Source organism: Etheostoma cragini, chromosome 22 (assembly GCF_013103735.1).
Source record: "Etheostoma cragini isolate CJK2018 chromosome 22, CSU_Ecrag_1.0, whole genome shotgun sequence".
NCBI classification, from domain to species: Eukaryota; Metazoa; Chordata; class Actinopteri; order Perciformes; family Percidae; genus Etheostoma; species Etheostoma cragini.
Window position 1 is genome coordinate 17092523 of NC_048428.1, and position 24478 is coordinate 17117000.

The window sequence follows — 24478 nt, forward strand, 5'->3', positions numbered from 1 at the left end:
CACAAAGTAAGACACACTACAGGAAACACAGCCAGAAAACTAATTTAAACACTTTACTTTCAAAACCACATCTTGGCTGACTTTGTAAACTTAGACTAATTTTGTCGCTTTATTCAATCACTTTCTTGGTCTGATGACATATTTTGTTTACCATAAACTTTGCTATCACGCAAGTGATATGACAGGGAATTTCAATTTTTTTTGTCACAGTGTGGCGAGCTATGTGACTATTTGTCATGATATCCATTTCCCTTTACTCTTGGCAATACTAATGAACTATGGATTTCCCCATCTTCACAAGAATAAGCTTGTTTTTTCAGAAAATGTCACATGAAGGCCTTCCCACGTGGCAGAAATTGACACTGGAACATACAGTATGTGTTGTTTTTTAATGTGCAGTGCCTTTGCTCCCTTATGAAAAACTGGAGTCACACAGTTAAATTGGACTGCGATGAAACAGACTAAAATCCAACTAAAATTTGATTGCTAAATGTTAGAGAAGATCGACACCACTCTCATATGTTTTGCTAAAGCGTAGTCAGCGGCCAGTTAGCTTAGAATAGCATAAACACTACAAACAGAGAGAAACAGCTAGCCTAGCTCTGTTTAAATATATTTAAAAATCTGCTTTTCAGTACCTCTACAGCCAACATTTAAACTCCTTGTATCTCGTTTGTTTAATCTGCAGACCGAAGATGCAACTTTGTTTAGTTGAGCTAATATTAACCTCCTGGATTCATGTTTACCGTACAAACATGAGTGGTATGAGTGGTTCTTTTAAATGAACTTCAACAAGTTGAACATCTCCTTTTGATAAAAAATGGGATTTTCCCTGACTTGAAAGAGAAAATCCCGGACAATTGAAAAGTTTTAAAAACTTCCCTCACACCATTTAAACACACAAGCAACCATTAACTTCTCGTTTAAAATGTCTTACTGAATAATACATTTATAAAAGGAAAGGTAATGCTTGGACAGTCATTTAAGACCACACTGCCTGAGCTTTAAACAGCAGGAAGTGCTCTGAGACAATGGGTCTTACAACATCAACTAGCCTACCTCTTCATGGTTTAAGCTTTAATCACACCTCACGGTTTTCAGTTTCCTGCATCACTCATCTATGGTGTTAAGTGCTCCACCTGTGTATACAAGAAAGAAATACAAAAACAGGCTTTGACTTGATAGAACTTAATCGTCTGTGAAAGAAATGTGGGTGTATTGTTTTGGTTCTAGTTTGGTGGCCATGGTTCATTGGGGACGTCTTAAAAAGTCACAGCTTCCTCTTTAAAACTGGCATACTGTCACCACTATTCAAATATCAAATACTTGGAAAACTTTCAGTTGATGCATGTTTTATCTATATAGAAATTTGGATAACTATACAGAACCAGGGGTCATGTGTTGTTTTTCTTCTGCACACTGAGAAGGAGATGGCGTGATATGTACCAGCACGTGATCCTGTGGTCAAAGGGAAACCATATAAGCAAGTGAAAAGGAGTTTGGTTCTTGAAGTTACCAGTTGTACTACACAGACAAAGAGACAGAACTGTGAGAACTACATCACACCACTGAGTGGGTAAGTGACTTGCTGTGCTGGTAGAAAACAGACAGGGCATTTTCTATTTAACATTTAAGCTCAATTTCCCCCATATGGTACATTATATTTTATCCTTGTTACATTAAGGTTTTAATGTGATACACTAATGTCCTGTTTTTCTTTATAGATAACATGGATGAGCCATTTACAACATATATGACCACAGAAAGTGACTATGCTGAATCTGTAAGTATTTTGTTGTCTTTATACTGTCTTTTTTATCCATTTTTTTTTCTTGGTAAAACTGCTGCTGGAATTTTCAATTTCCTCACGGGAGTCATTCCAAAAGGATCAATAAAGAGCAGTCTAAGTCTAAGTCTCTAAGTCTAAGTCTATTGACATGATATAATTTTTCTGAAGCCATGCCACCAGTGAAAAACAATGAACCAGTTACAAAGAAAATGTTGATGTATGCATAGATGCAGGAATAGAACAAACGTGAAACTGACTTACTATTACACCTTTCACATCTGTGTTTTTTGTTTATGTTGTAGTATTTAAAGAATACTGTATGGTAAAACTTAAAACTCTGGTTGATTTGTGAACAATGCCAGATCAGTGCTTTTAATTAAATACGATATATTTGTTAATCTTTATGTCGAAAGTATGTAGTAGTTTATATTTTTGATTTCCTGTTAGGAGTACAGTAGATAGGTACGGTAGACATCTGTGGGATACTCAAATGTCACTTTCATAGCCGCATCAGCATCAAACTTTCCATTGTTTGTAAGAACCTAAGCCTCAGCTTTACCCTGCTTTTTATCTCTGCCCTAAATCTAAACTTGATGCTTATGGGGTAGTGAGTTCTGCTGCGGGTCCCTTTCTGAAGCCCCTCAGGATCGTTTACCCCCCCCCCCCCCCCCCCCCCCCCCCCCCCCCCCCCCCCCCCCCCCCCCCCACACACACACACACACTCCGCTTGGATAGCAGCAGGAAGTTGTGCAGTATTGTGGTTTCTCCTGTACAGACACAACACCTGCACTTTTACAGCAGTTTTATTGCACGCTCTGGTTAGCTTGTACGTCACCGACTGCATTTGATGTCATTTCACTGTATATCTACTAGAAGCATGTTAGGTTGTGAAACCCTGACAGCAGTGTGTGAGTTGGGTGACAAGGACAGAAGAAAAAGAACACCTGACAGAAAATGAAAAGTCAGAAAAAAGGCAGTATATCTTTTGCCAATGGTAAAGTGTTCAGTTTTTGTTTACTGAAGTAAAAGTACCAACACAACAGTGTAGAAATACTCTGCCACAAGCATTCAAACATTTACTTAAGTAAAAGTCCAAATGTATGAGCATCAACACATACTTCACAATGTAAAATGAATCATCAAGCAGAATTATGTGGGTTATATTATTGACATATAGTTAACGATGCATTAACGTGTTTATTACTTTTATGTTGCGGCTGGGAAAGAAGGGGCGTCTTTTTTGTTAGAAATGGAACCTTTTGAATTTCATCAAATAAATCAATAACTAATAAATAAATCTTTATCCACAATAATAAATAATTTATTCTTTGATTATATTTTTTATTATTGATCTGAAAGTGCAAAGTAACTAAAGGTATCAAATAAATGTGGTGCAGTAAAAAGTATTTGCCTCTGAGATGTATAGAGAAAGAGAGAAGTATAAAGTAGCAGAAAATGGAAATATTCAAGTAAAGTACAAGTACCTCAAATTTTTTGCCCTTAAGAAGAGCACTTTGTTACTTTCCATCGCTTTCTGTTACACAAAACCCTCTTTAATATTGCATCAGATAAGCAGTTTATCTTTGTTTTATTGCAGGGCCCTTCTAACTACCCAGACTACTATGGTTCAGGATTGACTGAAAACACGGGCATGTGTGACAGAAGCTGGGTCAGGGAGTTTCGTGGACAGTATGAACCACCGCTCTTCTGGATCATCTTCATCCTTGGCGCCGTGGGTAATCTGATGGTGGTTTGGATCTACACCACCGTGCGCAACCGCCTGAAAACAATGACCGACGTGTACCTGCTAAACCTGGCTGTGGCTGACCTCCTCTTCCTGTGCATGCTGCCCTTCTGGGCTGTTGATGCCACCAAGGGCTGGGACTTTGGCATCAGTCTCTGCAAAATGGTATCAGCTGTCTATAAAATCAACTTCTTCAGCAGCATGCTCCTGCTCACCTGCATCAGCGTGGACCGCTACATTGCTATTGTGCAGGTCACCAAGGCCCAGAACCTGAAGAAAAAGAGGCTGTTCTACAGCAAATTTGCCTGCCTGGTCGTCTGGTTTGTCTCCATTCTCTTGGCCCTACCTGAGTTTATCTTCGCCCAGGTGAAGGAGGACAAATCGGGCCAGTCGTTCTGTGCTCTGGTCTACTGGGACAATGTGAACAACCGGACTAAGATTCTGGTTCTGTCCCTGCAGATCTGCATGGGCTTTTTCCTTCCTCTGCTAGTTATGTGCCTTTGTTACTTTGTCATCATTCGCACACTTCTGCAGGCCAAAAGCTTTGAAAAGCACAAGGCCTTACGTGTCATATTTGCTGTGGTGTTTGTGTTTGTTATCTCTCAGCTGCCTCACAATGGTCTGCTGATAATGGAGGCCACACAGGCGGCCAATACTACCATCACCGATTGTAAAACAGTAATTGGTTTTGATGTTGCTGGACAGGTTGCTAAGACGCTGGCGTTCACTCATGCCTGCCTAAACCCATTCCTGTATGTCTTCATTGGAGTGCGGTTTAGACAAGACCTCCTGAGGATTGTGAAGATGGGTATTTGTGGTCTGGGCAAAGGAGGGCTCAGTAAAATACAGGCAGTTCCCAAACGTCCCTCTGTCATGTCAGACACCGAAACTACCCCTGCCCTTTCCATATGAATACGCATTTTCCTAAAATCCCAAACCTCTCACCTGAGCCTTTAGTTTAAGTAACATTTATTAAACTTCCATTTTTTCCCTAACGCATTAATTGCTACTAGGAGAGCACTGACACCATTGTCAGCTTTCAAAGCAACACAATCTTTAGAGTTTACATTCATTACGTTCATGTTCTGATGTTTACAAGCAGTTTTTCTCAAGTCACTGTACAAACTGTATATTTGTGTAAATACTGTTTTTTTAAGTGTTTTCTTTTACATTTGTTCTATTATATGTTTGTCGTGTGCTGCTGTAAGTGAATAAAAAACATTGTAATTTTGATTTTCAGTCGGTGAAAAACAACAATTAAAAATGAGAAAAAATGTAAAGCATGCTGCAGTTTTCTTTGTTGCTATTTTGTCCGCACAGCACAAAAACAAGAAGGAAGTTACAATAGTTTTAAGTACACACTATAAACAAATGCGGTGGTGATGACACTTTATATCTACTATGCATGACAACGTATTTAAGTGCTTTCACTGGTTTAACAGACCTTTTGTGGTGGGAAACATACTTGACTGTGGCCAGTTCAATCGACAATGTTTTTCAATTTGACTAGACGTCCTCCTGCTGACAGTCTGTGCCTTCGTTTGTGCCGACACCGACTGTTAAACCTCATCTGGCTATGACTTGTCAGTTTCACAGTGAATGCTGCTAACTGATGCCCATTGAAAATGGCATGAAAGAGATTTCCCACAGTCGCCTCGCAACGGCAGTAGCACAGACAGACTGACAGACAGACAAGCAAGTTTCACTAGCTGAAAAACTGTCCATGTTCAACCACAACTTTCAAAGCACACAGGATTTCAGTCTTTACCAACTTTAAAAGTAGCCACTCAATCTGCATGAATTTTAATGCACAATCAGACAGAAGAGTTGTCTTTCCTTGTCCAACTGCTGCCACCAAAATCGGAAAACATTAAAAGCCTAATGCGTGTCTAAATGGTGGGCCAAGGGGCTGCTTTACAGTCCTCTCTGATGGGTGTGATGGTGGGGATGGCTCACAGTTTCATTACACATCCAAACAGAAACTGCTGGTGTCAACCTAATATAAACTTGGCATTAATCAAAGCTTCAAAGTTGCCCTGCCAAGAGTTGCGTCCCCTAGCAATGCTAGAGTATGTACAGCTAGCAATATAGGACCAGGCTATTTCTGTGAACAAACACATTGATTCTGAAAGTTACAACACTGATTGTTGACATGAATATCTTAAGGTCTCACACAAGTTGATCGAATGAAGGGTTGTCGAGAAAAAAAGTTTTAAATTAAAAATTAAACAGTCCTCCAGGATTTTGCGATTACACGAATTCACGCAAATTGTGACTTTGGTGCGACTGGCAATTTTTGACCAATCACCGTAAATTTGACCAATAACCTGAGTTTCCCGTGACTTCAACCAATCCCGGCAGTCCCACATGCCAGACTCTGAATCATTATGTAACTCCGAGAGCAATGACCAAGGGGAGTGAGAATGGGTTGACATCACACGTACTTCACCAAATTCATTTCCTTGTTTCTGTTATGAAGACGAGACGTGTGTAGCTCAAACATCTCACATTTACCAACAAAACAGACAGCGAAAGACCATGCAAAACATTTAAGAATGTCCTGACAACCTGTATACATTTTAACATCAACGTTTGCAGCAAAGTTTTTCACTCTGAAGTCGCTGCTGTTTCAATCCTGTTGTCTCTCACACACAAACACACACTCACACACTCACACACACACACACACACACACAGAACAAAACGGAGATGAGACTAAAGGCCGTTTTATGGTTGTGCGTAGAATCCACGGCGTACCCCCGCAGACCCGCCATATGTTGACATGCACCTCTCAAAAACTGTAACTACACATTGCAGCGATGCACAACACTCGGCCTTGGCTTGGTAGCGTTGCATTTCCCCCTACCCATTTCCTAGTTCTCCTTCTCCATAAACAACACGAAATCAAGGAGAGGGTTAATGTTTCCTGCTACAGATTTCCCACCTTGGTCAGAAAACACAGGGTAGACACATTGTTTCTCTTACTATGACCTTAGAGTCATACTCGCTCCAAAGATAAGCTCCGTCACTCTCTCACTTCTCCCTTGCTCTATCACCCACACACACACCCACACACACACCCACACACACACACACACACACACACACACACACACACACACACACACACACACACACACACACATACATATGTGCTGGCTTGATGCACACATCAGCGCACAAGTGTAAATACCAGGCCAATTACGTAGACTACGGCGAAAGCTCTACATGGAGCATTTGCACAACTATAAAACTAAATTGAGGGCAGGCCAGGTTAGAAAATAAACTAACAATGTTAAAATCAACAAGCAACTGACAAATTTGATTCATTCAATAAATAATTATTTTTTGCTTTAAATTCACCTGCCATTTTCATATTACACCAATATTTGCAGCATCCTGAGCCTTTTTGGTAAGGTTTCTGGGGAAACTCAGCCCAGAGTAATTTTATTCTCCCCAAAACAAGTTTCCTTTTTATATTTCAAGAATTGTACAAAAGAATTGCATCTCTTTTTGCAACTTTCTCTGTCTTCCACAACTTCATTGCGACAAAAACACAAAAGACATTGCAACTTTCATTACAATTTGTTTTTACAAACGCTCCCTCAAAATCAGGCATTTGGGCCTTGGTACGCAACAATCTCAAAAAAAGGCTGTGAAATCCTGGAGGGACTGATCGAAAGAGACAAACAGACTCCCTCTATTTTAGTTAGATAACTGTAAACTCATTCAGATGTTTGGTTAAGCTGCAAAGTTGACTTAGAGTTGGAAGTGAAATTAAAAGATCTTACATCCGATCTCTAACAAATGATACTGTATGCCTGGTGACACATAAAGAGGAGAGGAAAAGAAAGATGGAGAAAGAAAAAGAGAGGAACATCACGAACAGCTGCAGTCTCGCACATTAACTAAAAAACAAAACCCAATGTGTTATTGTGGTCACTGAGGTTGGCAGCCAGACAACTGCAGCCTACCTGCTGAATTCAGGTGAGACCACAGACACATTTTTTCATTCTACGCCTTTGTACTGCTTCTTCTTCCTCTCACGACAGGAAACCATCAGTTAAGTCAATAACAACGCGCTCCCGCTTTACTGCAGAGCTAAGGCCTCACCATGGATGTCCGTAGGGACCCTGGCACATTTCTTGACTTTGTCTCAAGAACACTAATTGCAATGTTACCCACTCAGCACATCTTTGGCGTATTCGGAATATGTGTGTGTATTCCGGTTGGCAGACCTACTAATGATTCTTGAGTTTACACTCAAGAATCACTACTAGGTTAATATAAAACGTATCTTTTTTTTATCCAGTGCATGGCTCACCCAGAGTAGCTTCCTTAAGTTCATCTTGAGTGCATCAGGGAAAAGTACTTCTCAGTTCACACACCATTTCAAAAACAAGAAACTGCAAAACATTTCTCATATCCCATTGCAAAATGCAATTTATCTTTCAAAAGAAAGTAAAGAGATTCGATGTGATCTGTATTAGATGAGATATGATACAATTTGGCTTCACTATGGCAGTAATGGTTCCAGAACTATTGTGTCAGTTTGTCTTCTGTGAGTGCTTCCAAAATTAATTTGTCTGATGTGTTTCACCAGTCCTATCTCCTTTTTTAATTGTTTGATAGCATTTTACTGCAGAGAACACATTGTGGCCTTATCGAATAATTGCAAACATAGTGTTCCTAAAATTGTTGATGTTAAAGCTTTAAGTCTTTTTTTCTTCTTTCCTCAGTATTCAGTTTAGATTGCATGTGCTACCACCATTTGGAGTGAAGGAAACTGGATGAGTCAAGCATTAATCCATTAATTTTTAGGATTTTGGTGGCTTTTTGCTAACTAGATTTAAGGCACTCACACAATCGTAACACTAAATGGTAAAGTGCTACAACTGACTCATGGAAGTAGAAACTGAGGCATGTCATGTGCAGTCAGACTACCATAGTTGGTTGTTGTTGAAATAAATTAAGACAGATAAATATATAGATAAATCTATATTCCACTACAGAAACCAGTAGTGGAAGAAATACAAAGACCATTTACTTAAGTATCACAAAAAGTAAAATAGTTTGTTTACTCCATAAACTGTATGAGACTCCTGCATTTGAAAGGCAACTTAGGCAAAAGTACAGAAGTATTCAACAAAAGTAAACTGACTATATATGACATTGTTAGACATTATTATTGTGACTGATTCAACAGTGTAAGCAGCATTTTACTGTTGTTGCTGGTCGAGGGGGATACACAACTTGGACTTTTCTCTAATCATGCTCTTTTTGTGAAACATTGAATAATGTGACCTTTTACCATCTGATACGTGTAGAGAGGAAATAACTCTCTGGTTGAACTGCTAAAAATTGTTTGACATCTAAAAAATGACTAGGGACCCCAAATGGACACTGCTTAAAAAAAAAAAGTAAAATCTTAAACAAAGAAATATAGATACAGGTGTTAAATAAATGCAGTGGAGTAAAAGTACAGCATTTTCCTCTTAACTGTCAAGTAGAAGTATAAATGAGAATAAAATGGATGTATTAAGTATATCAAAATTATACTTAGTACAGCCTTGAGTGAACACACTTAGTTACATGCCGTCACTGTCTAAATCACACCAATTTGAAATTCCCATTGTGTGTTTATGTTCCTCCTGAAAACAAAAAATGTTGAAAAATATGGTCAAATCATAATTTTGATTTTTTTTTACAAATTCGTTGAAGTACTCCACCATCTCACCACGTATCCCCTGTTCACTGCAGGAGTAACACCTGCCTCATACTTACTTACTTAAGCCTGTTACTCCGCAAGGACTATAGGCCACTGACAATATTTCCCCACCTCGTCCTGTTCTGTGCCAGCTTCTCCACATCTTGCCATCTGTAGCCAGCTCTTTCCATCTTGGCTGTGACACTCCTCCTCCAGATGTTTCTTGGTCTTCCTCTACCACATTTGCCCTGTGGGTTCCACTGCAATGTGTGCCCAATCCCTCCCCATGTTTGTTTTAATTTATTTTGCAGGCTGCTTTGCTCTTCCCCACAGTTCTTTTTTATTTTATCAGACCATCTGATGTTAAGAATATGTCTGAGGCAGTGGTTAATGACAACTTGAAAATTGTTCAGGAGGTTCTTTGTTGTTTTCCACATCTCAGATCCGTGGAGTAGTATGTTTTTTTATGGTTGAATAGCTGTATTTTGGTCTTGAGTGTGATGTTAGGTGCTCTCCATATGGCCCCCATCATGCTAAATGCATCTCTTTCCTTGCCTATTCTCCTATTTACGTCTCCTTGTGATCCGCCATCACTCACTGCTTCACTTCCAAGGGAACTGAAGGAGTTGCTGTCCTCTAGTGGTTGGTGGTTAACTATCAAGCTGGTCAGCGTCTGTCTACTGGCCGTCTCAGTTTTTCTTGGATTTGTTGGTGGTTTTGGGTATTACAATATCATCTGCGAAGTCTAGGTCGTTCAGTTGTGTAAAAAGGATCCACTGGATCCCATTCTACTTTTGTCCTTGGCTTGCCGCATGATCCAGTTGACTGCTAAAAGGCTAAAACAGTAACAGTGAGAGTAAGCAGCCTTGCCTAACTCCTGTTCTAATGTAAAAACTTCAATTGGCCTTCACGCATGATTCTACATTGCTTTCCCGAATAGGTGTTCTTGATGGTGGTGGTTAACTTCTCTGGTGTGCCGTAGTAACTCATCAGTTCCCAGGGCAGACTGCTGAATGCTTTCTCGAAGTCAAGAAATATTGTGTAAAGTGGTGACTTAAACTGCTCAAGGACGATTTGCAGGGTGACTATTTGGTCAGCACATGATCTATTTTTCCTGAGCTCTGCGCCCACTGCTGCCTTGAGGCAATACAAGGTTACCCGGTTTAGGATTTAACCTGGTACATTGTGCCGTTATGTTGTCCATCAATGTCCATCACTCTCTGGGTAAAAAGCATCAACCAGACTGTGTCAGAACATTCAGTGTGAGCTCTCTTTGAAATTCATATAAACTACTGGTAATATCTACCACAAGGTGGTGTAGCTTGCACAGCAGAGTGAGCCTGTGGTTCAGGATTCATTGAGTAGCCAGCCAACACACAAGTTGGAATTGAAACAACTAACCCCATCTAGTGGTATCTGGATGGGAGGCCATGACTGGGGGAGCAGTATTCGACGTCAAGCTTCAAGTTCCAACAAAGTTTGTCTTGTTCTTGCAAAAGAATCTCATTCCCAAAGAGCTGCTAATAGACAGGCAGATTGATCGTATACTGTATTACTAATATTCCATGTTTCTTATTATCCCACAACTGCACCATAGTAGTAATCACCACTGGGGAAAACAGTAAAAAGTAAAAAAGGCCTTTGGACTGTGTGGTGAAGAATGCAATAGACTCACAAGTAGAGCAGCACCTGTGGTTTGGGAACATCCTATCCATCTTTCTGCACAGGGGGAATTGTGCGTGTGTGTGTGTGTATGTGTGTGCGCGCGCATAAAGGAGATATGTGAGAGGAAGAAAAAGAGGGATGGAGGGAGGACATGGTGGAGTCTATGAGTAATAGTAGAGACAAAGTAAGCATATGTGACCCATTGACATTAAGCGGGCTGCAGTTGGGTTTCAACTGGCCTATGCTCTCGTTCTGTGGACCACAGAAAGCCTAAGGGACGATGACTTATGTATCACCCCCTGGCTTTGAGCACCATTTATGGCAAGTCACAAATAACTCGTCATGGAAGTTAGTGTAGCTCATAGGTAAATGTGAAGTGTATTGCAAAAAAAGAAGTGAAATGATGCATATAAGGAAAGACATGGAAAGCAATCCTTCATCCAAGAAACCAGAATTTTTATACCACTTCTCGGTGTAAAAAAAATGTAATAGAACTTGGACCTCCACAGTTCCAGCTCAAACAGGGAGCTTCTTATCATCTGCCATCTCTCCCACAGCTAATATTTCACTTCAGCTCCCGGGCCCACAGAATGAGAGACGTTTCCATTTCATGTCAGTCATTTCCAGGCCTGTGTGTTACCTGTGTGGTGATAAGTGTTTGACTGACTGGGAGTGTCGTTAGTCACTGTCCGGCTCCGAGTGACAGCCACAGATTGACGCTGATGATGAGAGGAGGAGAGGCATGGTTTGCAGAAAACCCACAGTTGATGTAGGGGGAGGAAACACATTGTATATATATAACAACACACAAAGCCATGCACAAACATGCCAACACTTCAAGGTGGATTTAAAGGGACGGCATTATGTCTTTGTAACAACAAAATCAAGGGATCACATGTTTTCTCAATTTGCAAAATGTGTTTGTTTCCTATTTCACATGACATACACAGTATATTTAATCTTAAAAGTGAAGAATTCCAAGTCAGTTAGATTAGCAATATGTCACTGATAAATAGTATGATAAATAACATAGATAGATAGATAGATAGATAGATGGATAACACGTGTTTGACCCAATACCTAGTAGATTTGCAGTACTATGTTAAGAACTATATAATTTGATATTACTGTAATTACAGAGAAAAGGAGGACAATGTTATTCCAGTTTAGTAAATTGTGTTGAGTTTAAAAGCAATTGTTGATTTCCAGTGATATTTCTTTTTAAATAAATACCATAGCTTATTCAAGTAAACTTGAAAACTTGATTGTTTATATGTATTGTATTGCCTTTTTCATTTGTAGACAAATGTCCCAGTTTCTTAAGTTCAGCTGGTCTGCTGTGCACAGACCTAAATACTCTTTAGGTTAAAGTAGCAACTAATTGGAGATATCAAATACTTTGTTTCACCTAATTGTTACATTTTACAATCTTATAAGATTATTGGAAAAATAGGACCCACAAATTAAAATGCTACCCCCCATTCTTCTTGGTGATAACTCCAAAAATCATAACTGTGAGATCATCCATGAATGTAGGCATCTGGAAGAATAGTTTAATGATGCAAAGATGATTTAGTGGTCAATACAATAGGTATTTGTGGATTAAATGTTCAGCATTGCAACAGTGATCACATATGATGTCACAGATCACTTTTCTTTTTTGATATTGCAGTTGATTTTGCATATTTAGTTTGAGTTATTGTGTGAGGTGCATAATTAATATGGACTTGTTAGTATTTATTATTTGCAGTTATTGGGTTTTGTCCACCCCTCGTTAAAAGGAGGCTGTTAAAATGGTCTGGCCAGTCAGTATATATATTCCCCCCATCTGTTAGCTGAGATTAGTTTGTTAAACTAAATTACTCTTTCACTTCAGTTTGTGTTCAGTTGTGATTTGTTGACATGGCCCCAATTTACTTAAAGTGCTCATATTATTAAAAAATCCCTTTTTCTGGGTTATGGGGTGTTGTGTCTCTGGTCCTTCTACACGCATGCAAGCTTGAAAAAAAACAGAAATCCCTGCTGTTTTGAGTGAGATATGGGTTTCTGAATGTATCCTGCCTTCAGTCCCCGGGTGAGCTGTTCAAAATCTGCAAGGCTTTCTACGTCATTGGCCGAAATGAGGGTGCTAACCACTAGCATGCTAGTTCTCAATGGCAAAACAATGCTACAACACACACAAGTTCACCATAATCTACAAAATAACTACCAGCATGTCCCTCGTTTGCAGGTATTCCACACAACTTTTGAAGTTTGCCCTTGTTTAGAAGAAGTCTCCCTGAAGCTAATCCTGCCTTGAACTGACCTGAAGTTGGAGAAACAGCTAGCTGATGTGATCCTTACCTAGCTACTGAGCATGTGCGACTGTGTGAGATGTCTCACTCTGTAGCTAAAACAGAGACTTGAACAAAAATATGTCGTTTGTTGAAAATTATACAATGTAACCCTATTCTGGTACAACATCTAAATACAATTATGAACCCAAAAATGAGTATACCATGGGCACTTTGAACTTGCAAAGACAAAAAATGTTTGCCACACAGGGGCAGCAGAAGCAAGTTGTTAACACAACATTCAATTTATTTTAGAAAACCTTTGCTCACTCACACATTCAGCAGTTACAGAGCATCGTTATCATTCATCAGTCTCATGGCCGTTCGGAAATGGAGACTTCATTCAATCTATTTATTTCTGTACAGGGACATGATTTTCTTGTTTTGTTTGGTGGTCACCACACATTTTTATCTAACGTTTTTCAATGCAGCACAATTACGGTAGCAAGTAGTATTAAAAAGCCGTAAATCCGCCCAAGTACGTTGTTTGGGGTGGTGGATGGGACAAACAACCCAGGACTTTTAGCCTGGAGAGTGGGGATTGCGTCCTGCGTGTGGCAGTTCCTTTTCGTGTTCTTCTTCTCCTAACCACATCTGTCGCCGTCTCCTGTGTGCGATGGTTCCTTTTCCCATTGTTCTTTTCCTAACCACAACTTTGAGGTGACTGCCCTTGAAACCTGAGGGATTTATTTAGCTTTTTCTCAGGACAGATGCCCCTCAGTTACAAATCTCCCTGTAGAGTCAATGCCCCAAAGACTTTCTGCCAAGACTAAATTGTCTCATCCTCAGTTATAATAAGCATTCATAACTTGTCTCTCTTGATTGAAATGAAGATGATCCATGAGTGAAGTTTACAACATTATTTCAAAGACAATTCCCCAGTTTACTTCACCATTAGTTTCAGTATGGGCCATCCTAGGAAAGAAAAGCAGGAAATAGTACAGCACTACAAGGCCATAAAGTGCAATCTCTGGACATCTCTGGTACATGTTTTCACCCTTCCTTTTTACCTCCTCCTCCAAAAGCGAGGCGGTAAGCTGGAAGATGGATGGGCTGAGCGTTGCACAGTTTCTAAAAGTGAACAGAGTCAGACTACTGCTCTACCTGAGGAGCAAAAACAAAAGAGCCATCTCTACCTGTAGGACTGTGGGAGTCAAGGCTTTGATCTGGACCAAAAAAGAGAGAGTAGTTTGATGAAATATTGATGCTATTTTTTTAACTGTGTCCTGTGGGAGCTCAGTCTGCTCTGAGGATGTGTGTGCTGATGCACAACACCGCCAGATGAGATTGGACTTGTTTATGTGGCTCAAGGAGTCTTATCGGTCCTAATGGGCCTAATGATGACCCCCCAATTGGAGCCTGAATCTTTGCTGGACTTTTATTTTGGTTGATCAAAAGAAGAGCTACTTTCAATCAGTCAGCATCGGTTGCAAAATACACACACGAGACTCATCTTTACAGGATCTTGACAGCAAAGCTTGCACATGACTTGATGGGTAATTATTTGCCCTTGAAACAAAAGGTGCAACAGCATTCGGTGTGCACCGTAAAGTATACTTTAACATGTACACTTATAGCTGTAGAATCCCTCCCTGACAATTCATTGCTGTTAATGTAACATGCCCTGACTTACCAGAGTTAGTTTTATGTTAAGTTTTGGGCGCTCGGGCAACTTTAAAATTAAAATGTATCATCTGGAAATAACTCTAAATCTCTTATAACTCTTTTATGAATAAATAAATAAATAGTGGGAAATGTGCAGCACATGTTTAAAGTGAATCTTCAATTATACTTTTTTGGTCCTGTATTCAAATATTAAGGCCTTGTAGTGTCAGACCATGTAACATGATTTCAACTGGCTACTGAGAAACTTTGACTTGAGTTTGTATGAGTGACCCACATTCTTTAAGCAACAATGATCTCTTTGCAAGAAAAAAAAAAGAATCTGAATACTGATAATTGCCCAGAGTGCTTTTGTCTGAAAGTTAAGAGGCCAACACACTGCAATCAGACCGGAAAAGAGGGTAAAAGACGAGGGGGGGATTTATCACTCTCCCATGCTCACGTTCTTACACAGAGATAGACGGCGGGCATAATGACTTCTGTAGAAAAAAGCAGAACGATTATTTTAACTTAAAGGAAGAGGAGAAAAAAGCAGGAAAGTGGGTTGAGGGGGGGAGGCAGGAGTGTCCTAGGAGGAGCCAGGGGCAGGAGATAGTCTGGGAAAGGTCTCGCGTTAAAGTAGAATTAACATGCCTTTCCATTGGAGTCCATTAGATAATCATATTCATACCACACAAGGCTCCAAACCCTCTCTGTTTCATTATTCCCTTTTAATCCAGCCTGATAAGGGGGTGCAGGCGTCTTGGTTTTATTATGTCGTCATTTGGAATCCACATGAAATCCCCACGGGATGTTATCACGGGGAAATTGCTTAAATAGCCCAAGTGGATATAGTTTGGCGTTTATTATTTCTGACGGATTCAAAATAACTGCAAATATCCTTTTTCTGATTATTGGGGGCTGAGAGTCTTATCAGTCATTCACACTAATGGGCCCACTCAAGCCACCCGATACCTCCGGCAGGGGGGGGGGAGGAGGGATGATGATGGGGGATGATGATGGGGAGAAAAGAGGGGGGTGCTGTGTTTAGTATCCCGAATACAATACTGTGTACAGGTACAGTACATACATACAAGAGAGGAGGAAAAACCAGTGTGAACAGAGACTTGGAAGATGTAGTGAGACTTTATGAACTCTATGTACACAACTTAAGGATGGATAACACCCTAATACACTCCTGACAAGTGGACTAAAGATCACTGAAGCTCTGCTTTGTGGTGTGTTTGTTTGGTCCCAAATCTCTGGTCCCTGGCAAACAGACCCAGTGTTAAATAGCTGAAGTCATCTGTTGGTTGGCACACTTGCACACTAGTCCTTATATTAAGAGCAAGCAAAGTACTTTGAGTAAATCCTATCAGGCCTTTATTAGATAGAAAACCAGGGGTAGTGAAAGGTGGGGACAACAGGCAAAAGAGTTCCCTTGCCTCATCTTTGCATTTATGGCAATCTCTTGTTTCTGTCATTTTAGTCATTTTTAATTTTTCAGACATTCTGAAGGAATGTTCCTTCATGGGTCAATATCCTGCATTTTAAGCTAAAGAATTGTTTAAAGCCCCATTGAATATTTGAAAAGATATTGTTATAAAGGTCAAAACGCTCACAAAAAATTTGAATTTGGAGATACATGGTTTTTCAAATGACACCAAATGAATATCAATAGGTGTTTGTAAAGTAAAGTAAATTGTTACAGTGAGCAGGAAATTTGTTTACGTGGGAATGTGGAAATATTGTAATTGACATACAGAAAGTGTCAGTTTACCCAAAATACTAAAAGAAAATCCCATTCAACCTTAGAGGTGTCGAGCCATGCACTTGGATTCTGTTAGGGACAGTGTCTTGTTACTCTTTGTTAATCATTACTTTCAAATTTTTAGTTTTTGTGTTTTCTTCTTGTTAAATAGTAGAGGGCCAACAGGAAGAGATTAGTTGTTGCCAGCGGTAAAAGTAACTAAGTATATTTACTCACATACTATACATAAGTACAGTTTTTAGATACTTTATTTCTTTATTGGAATTTTCCCATTTCATATTATGTCACACTCCACTACATTTCGTGTAAAAATATGCTTCTAACACACTAGACAGCAGTTACTGGTTACTTTGCAGGTTAGGATTTTACATGTAAAAGCTTTATATGACATTTGTATTGAAAACAATATAATACCCAACAGTATAGGTAAAAGTCAAACTGGTCTCCAATTTGACAGGATTGGAATGCTGCTTACACATAACAGCAATCCAGTAATATGTATACGATAGACACAACAATTACAGCGCCATTTCCTGCAATAGAGTATTTTCATACTGTAGTGTGGTGCTATGTCTACTAAGTAAAAGACCTCAATACTAACTGAGAACACTTTTAAAAATCCTTTATATTACAAATACTGCCTTTCTGCTGGGAAAGACACAGGGCCCCTCTGTCATCGCTCTTTTCATGCAGCCAGTGCATTTCCAACATTCACATCTGCGTGGATATGATACTCTTATTCGGCCCTATCCATTTCACAGTGACATCTGTCCAGCGGCGAAGAATTAAAGGCAAAAATCCAAATGCAGACACAACATTCTGCCAAGTATTGATTTACTGTGCTTGTGTAACATACGTGGACACACTGAGCACTACATGTTACTTCACTGAGATCATGGCTGAAAGTGAAAAAACGCTTTTTTTGTTTTTGATTTTTTTAATAAGATCATGTCACAGGTGTTGATCTTCAGTGCCTTGCGTTTCTTTTTAAAATGTGCTGTGAGGAAAAGTGACAATAGGTGAGTGTGTGTGCATGAATGAGTGCGTGCACGCTTGTGATTGGTTATTGTGTGTGTGTGTGTGTGTTTGTGCGTGTCTGTCTGTTTGTGAGCATGCCTGTGTGTCTACCTCAGTGGGTACACCTCCCTGTGTGTAGATCTCAGGGTCTGGAACAAACAGTAGTTCCTTCTTAATTGGGGTGAGATCTGGGGCTTAAAGGGGGCCAAGAAGGGACCCGAACCCCTTTTTTTCTCCTCCAGAATCGCTTTGGCAACAGAGGTGCTTTTGATGTGTGCTTTTGCTCTGCGAGCCTTACTTTGGAATATGTTCTTGGGAGACCATTGGTTACTTGCCTCCAGGCAGAATCTCAATCCCCAGGATCCTGGCCCTCTTTGATGAAATACTTTCGGGAGCCGCTAACCCTACTGATGCCCATGTGCACCCCCTCCCCCCTCCTTTACCCTCATGTTCTCCCCCATCTCACCCCCACCTCCACGTTCCTCAGATTCTCTTTGAGAGATTCATAACAAGGACTTTATCTCTGTGTAGTCCAGGCCAGATGAGCACCGCCTGACAAACTGACAGCAGAATTAGTCGTGTCTTACAGCGCACCTTTGACTGTCTCCTTTCTCAGCCCGACTTCCTGTTGTCATGGACACATGCATTTTCATTGTATTGACACTGATTTGTGTCAAAGCATAGAGCATATGTAGCATTACACTATTTTTTTAAGACTAATAACCTTATGTTATGTCTGGATTGTCATTTTAAATCATCTCATGTAAACATCTGTGCTTTTATTTCGGAAAGAAACGCATCTGTATCTGTAGAGGAATTGTTGAATAGAGACACTATTTGATGTGAAGCACTTACGTATTTAAAAAAAAGCAGTCTCATCATAGTTGCCCAAATTTGACATTCAAAATCCATCTTCATTGTATGACAAAATCAGAATCAAAGATTTGGGGGTTTATTGATGACAAAGATGTTGACAGTTGTGACAGAAGGTCTTGGGCTTTGATTGATTAAGGCAGTAATTAGTGAATGCAGTCTTTATTTGCATAGTAAGCATCAAAAAAGTGATTATAAAACACCCTTTATAAAACAGAAAAGTACACACTTCTTCATTTACCGCAGGAGATCATTGGATGTATGTTACAATCGGGTTAAGTGCATTAACTGTGGGTGCCTGGACAGGTCAGTTGGTGGGGCGGGCGCCCATACGTGGAGGTTTACTCCTCTGCGCAGCGCGAGTTCAACTCCGACCTGTGGCCCTTTACTGCATGTCATTCCCCCCTCTCTCTCCCCTTTCATGTCTTCATCTGTCCTCTCAAAATAAAAGCATAGAATGCCCAAAAAATAATCTTAAAAAAAGAAGTACACTAACTGTGTCTTGATGGACCTGACCTTTTAGCCACACACACAAATTCAAATCCTGGTTAAACGATTAACCGGTGATTTTCCTCTCCAAACTCCCACCTCTTCATTGATTGAAACAGCACCCTAAAGACCTCTCTTATCACATAATTTCCCTGTATATTGATTATGTATATTGATTGTAACCTATCCCTACTGGAAAGATTCCCTCCGCTTCACTGCAGCAATAGCTATCACTCTAAAGGCTGAGCCCAGGAGAACAATTTAGCTCTCATAAATTGACAATTTCCAATACGTGAGCTTCATAATGTAAAGTGGGTTTTTTAAAATGGGTGATTGTGGAATAAAGTCCTGTGCGAAAAACCTTTATCAAAGCAGTAAAACAATTGTCACCTAAACCTGTAACTAATAAAAAGGCGTACATTTTAGTAATGTAATTCAAAATATGCATTCCATTCAGTGTAAATGTTTTTAGAGTTTTGCTGGTTGTCACCATGCTGAATCTCTTGTCACACATGTCCTGTAAATTTAATTATACAGGATTCGTTTCTATCAAACTTTGAGAAAAGTGACGGGTTCAGCAAGATAAATTCACACTGCCTTCTATAAAGCAGTCATAGAGTCCCTGATGTGGTCCATTGCCAATCCAGATTCATTCAAACACTTATTACTAAGTCATATAGACAGACAAGGAGAGACACAAACAGGAAATGAATGTCAAATATGTTCAAAATCTAACTCCTTAAATTCTTACCTAACTTTGGGTCAGTTGCAGACTTACACACACACACACACAGAAAGTGGGTAAACTGAGGAATATGGATGTATGCTCCATTGGCTTGTAATATCACTAGGGTTAAAGTATAGAAAAAAAACAGTTGGCTAAAAGAAATAATTAAAGAAAGAAAGAAAGAAAGAAAGAAAGAAAGGGGTACAGGAATTAAAAAAGGAGGGAGGCACTGAGTAAAGGAGGGAGCAATCCGAAGGGAGGAGTCAAGCGAGGGAAGGAGCAGCTGGAGTCCCACACTTCGCCCTCTCTCTTCTCCTCGAAATAGCGCACTAAATGTAATAACAACTCTCCATGCGCTTCTCTGACGCTTCTGTTGTCTTTACGCACATCTGCAGTCTGCTATCCGCAGATATTATCGGCCGGCTGATGGTTTTAGTCTGGCGGTGTTTGGACTCAGCAAACTGTGAGAAAGAGGAGAAAGACAGGCAAGAGGAAAAACTCTGGCTGCGCCGCTTTGGAGTTGGAGTTGCAGCGTAAAAAAAGTCCCACTCAACTCCAGAGTCACATCTGCAACTTAGGAAGAGAAGAAGACGAAGAAGGAAGACAACTCTTTTTTTATGTGAAGATAAAAAAAAGAGTCAAGAATTAGAGGGGGAATCACCCAGAAAGAAGTAAGTAATCTATAAAAATATCACACACAGGGGGACATTGTTGCGCTTATTTGTCTACTTTTAAAGTTTGGACAGGCAGTCCGACTTTTTGAAGCGGGAGAGGTTTCACATTTCAAAACGATGGAATTCAATACAAGTTAAGATATAGACATGAAGTGGATTAACAGAGGAACCTCTTTCACGAAAAAAAACCCGATGAAAGCTTCGATGCGGGATCCCAGAAACAGCCTAAAAACTGCAGCACCGTCTTGTGTTTCACGCGGCCTGGGTGTGTGATTTATGTATAAGTGTTGGTTGTTAAAAAGCCCGAATGGCACACTTACCAAGTAGCCGATCCAACAGACAGATGTGCATTTTTAAACTAGTTTAAAGTTGCATAAAGTTTGGTAGTAATGGGAAACGTGTTTTGGGATCTTTGGTGTGTTAGACAGAAGAAACACGTGTAATTCTGTTGGGAGTTTTCAACTTTATGAACTTCTGCAGACAGGGAACTTTATTGGACTTTTGCCTAAAGAAACGCGCGTTGGGGGGGGGGGGTTGGGGGGTGGGGGCTGCATATTTATGTGCATGTGTGATCTTATTTCAGTGTCTGTTATTGATTCGGTTTATCCTCTTAGATTCTGCAGACTTATTGAAACAGTGACATGCACATGCTCGGACACTATTTTTTTTTTGGAATCCAACAAAGCCTGTGACTGGCCCTCGCCTTGACCTTTAACATTTAGACATATTTCCTTTTATAACAATTGTACAATTTCAAAATATCTACATCACTGGTTTTCATAGTATTTTCAAAACTTAAAGTCCAATTTTAAGGTCTTTTTCATTCACACATGAAATGTTATCACTGCAAAAAAAAACAAAAAACACTCATTTAATTTCACATTTCTGCATTGAGCTGATATTGTTTTAAAACGTGCAAATTGCAGTGTATCATTGAGGGGAAATTGTTCTTTGTCACTTTATTTAACAAGTGTCAGCATCTTGAAACCATGAAGGGGACAAAACATTTAAAAAGCAGGAACTCACATTTTAAATCTGACAATATGAATTGGATTTAAATTGGATTTAACAAAAAAATTAAATTGTTATGTGCTTCACAAATGTGCAAAGACACATCATAGCGTGTTTGAAGGCATGTGCACAGAGAAATGTAAGCCCATTACAGTGGGGTCTGTGGCCCTGCAGGGGTCCATGTAGGGAGTTTTATGGGGCCCCAAGCAAAATTAGAATTGTTGTAAAGTCACTGTAATTTAGTTTATTAGAATTCACAATTGAAAAGGGATAAAAAGGACTAATAAAAACACAGTTTTTTCCTTTTTATAGACAGCTCTTCATTTAAAAACAAAATCAATACTAAAAAACAGTCTCTCTATCAGCAGTCAGTTTTCGTTTTGGGGGTCCAAGACATGAAAACGTTTGAGAGCCCCCGAGTCTCCACATGTGCGGATATTTGTTTGAAACTTTCCCTCCTGTCCACGCCAGCTGTTCCACATTTTATCTGCTTGTCTGCTCTCGGGTTTCACACAGAAGACGAGGGTCCGAGGTGCTCAGCCATGCGGTGCAGCTCAAATCCTCATTTTTTTTTGACACTTGGCAAATTATTAACGGAGGTCTGGCTGCCTTGAGACGGAGCAGTGAGCGAACACACCAAATAAGATGTTTAACAGTTTAAGTTCACACTGATAAAAATCTCCTTTTAGTTATTTTTTATGAGACTGTTCCATCATTCATCTAGGATTTGGATTTGGCTTGGAGCAGAGGTTTTGCAGGTCTTGGTTACATTTGTCTAATAAAATAAAAAAGGGACTGTCACATATACATGTCATTTAATATGTCTCACTATTTTATTTATAATAACAAAATAACATTTCACAGGGCCTACACGATTCACTGTCATGTCAATGATTTAGCTCAATTAACATGGAAAAGAATGATCAGACGATCAGGCCTCACTCAGATTTAAGGCTCCATATTTTATATCTTGAAATGAGATCATAAAAGTCATCTGTAATTGTAATTTTTTTATTGAGATGTAACAAACAAGGCTTTACATTTCTCCCCTGTTTAGCTTTTGTGACTTGTTAATCATGTTGAAATAAAACTGGTAATTAAAAACACTGTTATGATGCCTCTATACAATTATTATTTGAATTAGGATGGCATCTGAATTTATTTCTATAAAACATAAGATACAATACATTCTACATGAGCCTTAAATTAAATGAGATTAAATAAAATGTCAGTGACGGATGACAGAGAAATCTATGACATTTAATATTCATAGTTGTGTTAAAGTTTAACAACTTTAACACAACTATGTTTAATTTCGGTTTTTACACTTTTTACGCATTTTTTTAAAAGTGTGATGTATAATAAAACATAGCATTATTTCATGAAAGAAAGAACAATTCAATATTAAAGATGTGTGAATATTATATGAAAACACACCATTATATTTGTTGTGCTAATTGTACATTTGATCTAAAGTAAACTACCAAAGGGGATACTGGTGTCAAACAGGTGCACCTTTACCAAAAAGGACTTTGTCTCATTATGATGCAGCAGCAGTGATGAATGCAGCAGTGTTTAAGATGCTAATCTGCTGGAATGAGATGCACAACTCAGAGCCACTCGCTTACTGTAGCCAGCAGAGATGTATCATAGCCGCTCGCTTTTCCCTCAGCTGCACGCTGGATATCCTTTGCCTCTGCAGGAGTCAGTCCGTCAGATAGCAGCAGCGTACTGTTTTATCTTAACTTTAAGCTCTCCTTTAAGTAAAATTATGCATAGCAACGCTCGCCTAGTGCACCCGTGACCTGGCGACCTGGCAGAATAAGGGTTGTCATGTTAATGCAGTGAGATGACATGCTATTAGCTTTTGAGCTATGGCCCTCTTCTCTTTTTAAGGGCCTTGCATTTTCAGCTAACTGGAGATTTTGTCCTTAGGCCTTTTACGCCCTGCAGGAAGAATACCTGCTATCAGGTTTGTATGCAAAAGGCCCTAATCAGCTGTGTTGTTGTGCAAATGCTGCAACCGAAAGCCCTCAAAGAGGTGGCAAATGTTTTGTTAAAACCTGGGTAATGTGAGGAAGTTGATTTTCCTTAAGATAATGTGGACTGTAGTGTATTTTTAGTGTTAGTTTGCTTCCATTGCAAGTTTTTCTGCAGGTGTTTTTATCCGGTTTCTTGGGAAGTTAAGGGAACCACATACACGTGTAAATAAGGACAATCATTTTTGGACAAAAATGATTAGTTTTAGGTACACTGAAACCTCCTGACCAGTGGAAATTTTGAGTAATTCCCTGTATAATTTGATTAGCTGTTGCTTCGCTTCCATGTTACTTGCGTAGTGAGAAGATGGCCCCCAAAAGAAATCTCTCACTTTGATGATTTGGTACTTTGATATGTTGACATCAAATGAAACAGACACAGTGGGGAAAGAAAGAGGACAAGTCAGACAGAGGTAGTGATTGAGGGGAAAAAAGGCTGTGCATGAGAGCGTGTGGAAATGTGTGTGTGTGTGTGTGTGTGTGTGTTCACTGGTGTGGTTTGTGAGGAGTGCTATGAAAAGTTGGGCTGAGATGGCAAACCTGAAAAGCGTCAAAATGTCTGGATGCATTTGCGTGCGAGCAGAGACAAGAAGGGGTCTTTGGGTGTGTAAGGGCTTCTCCTTGGCCTCCTAATCCCCAGGCCCAGCCATCCCTTCAGGGCATGCCTCAGATCTGGCTCTCTGGCTCTCCGCACGGACGATCCAGCTCCGCCAGCAGATTTAATATGCTATGTGTTCCTGCTCCCCCGGCTCCCCTCCACCTCAACCATCATTGTCCCAGAGCGGGACCCTGGCTCCCCGCTTCAAGGAGCCTGCTAAAGGCACCTTTCAAGCCGGGTGATGTCTTTGGATAAGGCTGTGTATGATGTGGGGAAAGTGGCGATGAAGAGGGTGTGAGGCTGGAGATATTGCACTGTAATTTTAGATATGTATATTACACACATTCAGGAATCTTAATACACTTTTGCAAACAGCGCACTGACACACCATTCATACACCTCACAGCGCGCCAACTGCATGAATGTACATGCATTCGGC

General features: G+C 39.9%; 2 protein-coding genes across 2 annotated transcripts in view; both read left to right on the top strand.

Annotated features, from left to right (window-relative positions):
* The first annotated feature begins 1327 nt into the window (after window positions 1-1327).
* ccr9b (chemokine (C-C motif) receptor 9b) lies at window positions 1328-4806 on the top strand. The gene is made up of 3 exons (XM_034862560.1): window positions 1328-1576; window positions 1725-1783; window positions 3387-4806. The coding sequence occupies exons 2-3, from the start codon at window positions 1730-1732 to the stop codon at window positions 4443-4445; spliced, it is 1113 nt and encodes a 370-aa protein (XP_034718451.1). The 5' UTR covers window positions 1328-1576; window positions 1725-1729; the 3' UTR covers window positions 4446-4806.
* A 15184-nt stretch (window positions 4807-19990) lies between these two features.
* The window catches only part of gli3 (GLI family zinc finger 3), a 90865-nt gene continuing 86377 nt past the window's right edge, over window positions 19991-24478 (top strand). Inside the window, exon 1 of the mRNA XM_034862170.1 lies at window positions 19991-20388. The gene's annotated coding sequence lies outside the window, so the exon portion shown is untranslated. The remainder of the gene's footprint in view (window positions 20389-24478) is intronic.